This window comes from Capra hircus, chromosome 4 (assembly GCF_001704415.2).
Source record: "Capra hircus breed San Clemente chromosome 4, ASM170441v1, whole genome shotgun sequence".
NCBI classification, from domain to species: domain Eukaryota; kingdom Metazoa; phylum Chordata; class Mammalia; order Artiodactyla; family Bovidae; genus Capra; species Capra hircus.
In genome coordinates, this window is record NC_030811.1 from 75,763,004 (window position 1) to 75,769,851 (window position 6,848).

At 39.4% G+C, this 6,848-nt stretch overlaps 1 protein-coding gene across 1 annotated transcript in view; it reads left to right on the top strand.

Annotated features, from left to right (window-relative positions):
• The window catches only part of DNAJC2 (DnaJ heat shock protein family (Hsp40) member C2), a 30,668-nt gene that overhangs the window by 23,176 nt on the left and 644 nt on the right, over positions 1–6,848 (top strand). Inside the window, exons 11-15 of the mRNA XM_018047263.1 lie at positions 1,411–1,499; positions 1,574–1,643; positions 3,071–3,255; positions 3,885–3,985; positions 4,109–4,216. Of these exons, the coding sequence (XP_017902752.1) occupies positions 1,411–1,499; positions 1,574–1,643; positions 3,071–3,255; positions 3,885–3,985; positions 4,109–4,216 (553 nt within the window). The remainder of the gene's footprint in view (positions 1–1,410; positions 1,500–1,573; positions 1,644–3,070; positions 3,256–3,884; positions 3,986–4,108; positions 4,217–6,848) is intronic.

A 6,848-nucleotide genomic window follows, 5' to 3' on the forward strand; every position in this document is an offset into this window, starting at 1 on the left:
GTGAAGCACAAGCTGGAATCAAGACTGCCAGGAGAAATACCAATAACTCACATATGCAGATGACACCACTCTTATGGCAGAAAGCAAAGAGGAACTGAAGAGCCTCTTGAGGAAAGTGAGAGAGGAGAGTGAAAAAGTGGGCTTAAAACTCAGCGTTCAAAAAACTTTTAAGATCATGGCATCCGGTCTCATTACTTCATGGTAAATAGATGGAGAAACAACAGAAACAGTGACAGACTTTATTTTCTTGGGCTCCAAAATCACTGCAGATGGTGATTGCAGCCATGAAATTAAAAGATGCTTGCTCCTTGGAAAAAAAGCTATGACCAACCTAAACAGCATATTAAAATGCAGAAACATTACTTTGCCAACAAAGGCCCATCTAGTCAAAGCTATGGTTTTTCCAGTAGTCATGTTTGGTTGTGAGAGTTGGACTATAAATAAAGCTGAGCGCCAAAGAACTGATGCTTTTGAACTGTGGTGTTGGAGTAGACTCTTGAGAGTTCCCTAGACTGCGAGGAGATCCAACCAGTCAATCCAAAAGGAAGTCAGTCCTGAACGTTCATTGGAAGGACTGACTGAGGCTGAAGCTCCAATACTCCAGCCACCTGATGCAAAGAACTGACTCATTGGGAAAGGCCCTGATGCTGGGAAAGATTGAAGGCAGGAGGAGAAGGGGACAACAGAGGATGAGATGGTTGGATGGCATCACCAATTTGATGGACATGAGTTGAGTAAGCTCCAGGAGTTGGTGATCGACAAGGAAGCCTGGCGTGCTGCAGTCCATGGGGTCGCAAAGAGTCGTACATGACTAAGTGACTGAACTGAGAGGAAGCAGAAGCCTAGGGAAGTGTCCCAGTAAAAGAAGCATTCGAACCTTAGCACCAGATTGCATGGAGTAAGGGAGCAAAGAATGGGAAATGTATCAGCAGCAGCTTAAAGAAGCATGAGAAGTACTTTCCACTTCTTATTTATCCAGGCACATCATGACATTCCATCCTAAGTATCATCTCTAGTCAGCAGGTGTTGCTGGACTTCCTCTTCCTTAACACATTATTTTTTTATAGCTCGTGTACACACTAGATAGAACAGGCAGCCTAACAAAGGGATTTTGTTGTGAAGAGTATCCTGATTCTTCAGTGGTTCTGTGGGGAATCGTTGTTTTATAACATCCGGAGGTCCTCTGCACCATTGTGTTTCTGTTTTGCTCCATCCATTTCCCGATGCCTCTTTATTGCTGGCTGGCCAGGGAGAGCCTTGGGAGGTGCCCTGGGAATGTGGTTGGTGGTGGTCAGAAGGCAACATGTTCAACTAAGAACTTCTCAAAAACTTCAAGCTTTGTAATTGTGTTTATGGATGTCTTGAGTGCCGGTAGATAGAAGACGAATATGTTTGTGTTTATACTTCTAGACCTGGAATCACTTTTCTGACAGTGAGGCAGAACGTGTTAAAATGATGGAAGAAGTGGAAAAACTTTGTGATCGGCTTGAATTAGCAAGGTATAACTATAGAGCTGCTGTTGAAGTCTTCTGTTGGGCTTAGGATAAAGTTTCATCCCCTTTTTTCTTTTAAGTTTACAGTGCTTGAATGAAACACTCACATCATCTACTAAAGAAGTAGGAAAGGCTGCTCTGGAAAAACAGGTAATCGTTTCACTTCTACCTGTATTTAGTACTTAGTTCTGCCTCAGTACTGCTTTCACCTCAGTATTTCCCCACCTAACCTGGAAGTTACTATAGGGGCAGAAAGTCTCTCATTTCCGTTTGGGTTCCTGTAAACTGGATTTCAGTATTTATGCTTATTATCACATATATTTGCTTGATTTGTGGTCATCTAGCACATTAATCATAGATTTTTCAGAATCACTGTTAAAAACTGTGTTAATTCCTTGAGCAAATTTTTGTAGGATAATAACATTTAGAACCAAAAGAGATTTTTATTCTGTCTAGTCTACACCTTTTATTTTACAGATGAGGAAACAGGCCCAGAAATTCAATTCAATGCAACAAGTGTTAGTACCTGCTATATATAACCCTGTGCCTAGGTGATGTGGAGAAAGTCTTATGATATCTATTGCTGCCACAAAGTTCAGGAACAGTTACACTAAAGAGAAAAGACCTAAGGATCAGAAGATGCAGGACCCCCAGTAAATACTGTCTGTAGCTTAGAGAGGAAGTGCCAACACTAGGTTGGAGCGGTCAAGGAAGCTCAGTGAAGGGTTTGAGCCAGTTTTGAAGGGCGACATTGTTAAATGAAGGTCAGGGGAGCAGCGTGAACCATAAAATACACGTAGGAGTAGAAAGTTTGGTGTTGGCGGGGGGGAGTGGGAGATTAAGTTGGTTAAGAAGAGTAGTGCCAAATTAAGCAAGATTTGAATACCAAGATGACTAGTTTCCATAAGCACAGATCTTTTGAATAGCACAGGGTTAACACTGCTATTAATCTGGCATTTGCAGACAAGAGGCATTGGATGAGTATAAGTGACTAGTGTAAGAATCTCACTTGGAGGACTTGGACTATGAGTGATGATGGGAATCACTGAAATCTTTGGGACTTGGTGACTTGTTCTAAGGGACTGAAGTGGGAAAATTGAGTCAAAGATGACTCCAAGATAGCAGAAGCAACATCAAGTAAAGGCATGTGTTTGTTTTTGTTGTTTGACTTGTGCATGTTTTAAGGTACACTGGAAGTGACAGTGTAAAAGGTAGAACTTAAAGATTAAACAAAGGGCATTTTGCTGTGCTGCTACCTTTTTGTAGAGAATAAATGATAGTATCTGCAAAAGAAAGGATAGATATGAGCTTTGAAATTGCCTTGTGGGTAACCCTTAACTGTAGACTTGACAAGTAGTGTCCACAGCAAATAGATACTATGTGACAGGAATACAGTGTAGTTTAGGCTGAGGCTGGTTCTTGGTTCCTTGAAGCAGAGATATGCAGCCTGGCTGGGGCAGTATAGGGTCCTTGTCTGGATGATGCTGAGGGTCGAGAACCACAGGGGCCCAGCCAGAAAGAGAGCTCAGAGTAGTAAGATGCTTTAAGTCCCTGACTTACCTATGATATTTGTGTAGATAGAAGAAATAAATGAGCAAATTAGAAAAGAGAAAGAGGAAGCTGAGGCTCGTATGCGACAAGCATCTAAGAATGCAGAGAAGTCAGCTGGCGGAGGTGGAAACGGAAGTAAACATTGGTCAGAAGATGATCTGCAATTACTCATTAAAGCTGTGAATCTCTTCCCTGCTGGAACAAATTCAAGGTATTGGTTCTAACGACGCTTCTCTTCACTGGGGCCTCAGGATTATGTAGACAAGCATCTGAAATAGCAGCATATTACAGCAAGTTTCCAAAGATGTGCTTGGGTCTAGATGCTAAATTCTGTGCCATGGTGGAAAATGTAAAAAGCAGAGTGCATTTTGAACCTGCTAGTCTTAACAGCTTACACCAGCACACATACAAAAATCCATATATACAGCAGGACACTTCATCAGTTTCTCAGGAAATTAAGGATCAGGAAACATAAACCTTGACTGTCATGTTGGCTTAGTCCATTGTGGCTTTCACTAGGCACTAGGTTTTGTGTTCCATGGTTTCCCTTTAGTCTTGATTCTCCTTTATTACTTCCCACCTCAACCTGCAGCTTAAAAGTGTGTATCCAAATGGCAATGTACACAAATGTGTGCTCTTATTTCTGTTGATTTTTTACACGATCTGTAAGATTATACACAGCTGATTTAAACACTTAAGTCCAGGCAATAGTAATAATTAGAGCACCAATTTAGAGCTAATTCTTTAGATGGTATAGCTAACCCTTCTGCAGTAAAAATGTAGGATCATTCTCAATTTTGTTTTGTTTTTTTCTTCTCATTATTATATCCATTTTTCTAGATGGGAAGTTATTGCTAATTACATGAACATACATTCTTCTTCTGGAGTTAAGAGAACCGCCAAAGATGTTATCGGCAAAGCAAAGAGCCTTCAGAAACTTGGTGAGTTAGTTTTTGCCAAATCAGTTTCTTTGCTACCTTAGATACATATTTTTAATCTATGCAATTTAATGAAAGACTGAGATGAACTGTATTATATTAAAAAAATTTTTTTTCCCTTCTCAGACCCTCATCAAAAGGATGACATAAATAAAAAGGCTTTCGATAAATTTAAGAAAGAACATGGCGTGGTGCCTCAGGCAGACAATGCAACACCTTCAGAACGATTTGAAGGTAATGAAATTTCATTCTTCTGAGTAGAAAATGCTAATCTTGTGTCTGTCTGAGAATATACAAGATCTAGGGCCTACATGCAGAATGACTGGAAAATAAAGCATTTAGCGGACTGGAAAGTGTAATCTTTAGGACTGACTGACTTCAACACCACTGAGAACTGCAGTTCTTCCTTTTCATATGCCACGAGGGGAGGGGTGTGTTTGTTTATCGAATTTTACAAATCAGTATTAAAGGATATTAGGACGATTGAAATTTAAGGTCTGTAACTAACTTTTTTATCAAGGTTAATTTCCTGATTTTGAAAAATACACTATATATAAGGAAATGTCCTAGTTTTATTTAAGAGAAGACAGGAGTAGAGGGGCAGCATGCCTACAAATCATTGTTCAGAACAAGTTACACAGACACAATTTGTTATGCTGACATTGTCTTGAGTGTTCTAGATAATCTGATTACTCTGGACCAGTGTGTTTCAAATGCAAATTATGACTCAGAAGTGGGTCATGAAATCAGTTTAATGGGTCATGAATAGAAAATATCAGAGGGCATTACATCTGTTATACAAGTCGGTATTTGCGAAACTTCTGTTCATGTGTATATGTGTTTGGGATGTGATACATTTTTCCTTACTCTGAGTTGTGACAAAAGTTTGAAAAGTTCTCTTTCACTTCATGCATTTGTGAGCCACCAGTCCTTTCTCCCTAAGCTAATCTTGGATACACTTTCCAGATCACAGTGCCAAATCTGTTTTGGGATTAACTAACAGCTTTGACTCTTCGTGATCTCCTGTCCCTATCTTAGCAGTGCCATTTTTCCTATATTCTTAGTCTGATTTATTATCCGGTATTTCAATTTGAAAATATTTTAATAGAAGAGACTTAGAATGTTCTATGAAGAGCAAAAAATCATTGTGTTTGCTCGTTGCATTTGCAAAATCAAGGGTGACTTTTGTCTAGGCTGTGTTATTTTGGCTCTTTTAAGAATGTTACTTGGAGTAGAAGTGGCAACTACTCCAGTATTCTTGCCTGGAAAATTCCATGGACAGATGAGCCTGACAGGCTACAGTCCATGGGGCCACAAAAAGCCAGAAACCACTGAGCAATTGAGCACAAGAAAGATAAGTAACAAAGTGGACATTTCAGGACACTTGGAGGGCACGTCTAAAGGAGATAATACTCTTGGTCCCTCTGCCCTCCACAAAATGCAGACATGTTCAGATATTTCTGTTATTCTCAGCCCTTTCTTATGGTTCTAATTTGCATGCTTGCGGCAGGCACTGATGGTTGTTTTCTGGTAAGTGGGTGACCCTGTGAAGGCAGGAGTGATTGGCAGTGACGTGGTACTTGGGCCCGACTCCTTTATCTCTTCTATGGATTTAATGGATAGGCCCCCCTCTCTCCAACTGTACCAGTAAACAGCAAGCTGGCTGCATTTTTTGGAATGGTGATTTCTCATAGAAATTTTACATTTCATTCATTTTGGTATTGTGAAGTACTGGGTTGGCCAAAAAGTTCATTCAGGTTTTTCCAGGAAATGTTACAAAAAACCCAAATGAACTTTTTGGCCAACCCAATACTTGTATAATAATAGCACATAATAATTACATGCCAATTCCATCTTTTTCCAAGAGAGAGAAAGTGAGTTAAATCTATGATGTTTAACAGGTCTTCAAACTAATACAAAATTCCACTTAAGGGCTTTCTGGAACTTAAAAGCTGACTTCAAAAAAGCCTTTAATCTGTCTTTAAATGGAAGTTCTCTGCCTTGTTTTGAGGTGTGTTGTTTTTTAACTTGTTCACCGTGCCTATGAGTATCTTTTAATTGGGAAATAACTTAGATTTCCAGACTTCACCCCCGGATACCATTTGAAGTAGTGGTCTCATTACTGGCAGGATAGGCGCCGCTGTGTTCTGGTTGCATGGTCTGAAATAACTTAAGCTATCAGTCCATTAACTTAGACTTACTACTGAACCAAGTCAGCTTTTTAACCACTTTAATTTTCCTACAAAAGTGGGATATGCACTTCTTACATCCTTAGGAAGGAATGTATTTGTGATACATCTATGGAGCGTTCTATCAGACATACAGATTTGGTTTAGTAGAGATGTACAGCATAGGCTTTAGTGGACGTGCTGACAGTACACTGGAACATGGAATCTAATCTCCCATTGCCTCTACAGCATTGGGTACCTGCCTCAATTTTGTTAAAACTGTTTTTTCCGGTGTAAAATGAGAGTAGTTTATAGGCTCTCATCCAGCTAAAAGTTTTGTAATTAAGCAGCTCTTTTTTCTATGCTATAAGGAACTAGATTTATCAGAAATCTAAAATTTCTTATGACAGTGTTTTTGAACCCAATAGTCCAACTGTGTATTTTAAAATCTGATTTTTAAAAAAATGTCTGGTAAGTTAAGTATATTTTGAGACCAGAAATAAAGCATTTCTTTCCTTTTGTCTCAGATAATTTTCTGGGATGTGGGCTATCTAAAGTTTTTTTTCCCCAGTTAATATTGGGTTGGCCACAAAGTTTGTTTAGGTTTTTCCATAAGATGGAAAAACTTTGCAGTCAACTCAATACTGGTATATGTGTGTCTAATCTCAAAGTAGCTTCAAGATTACACACCAGATTCA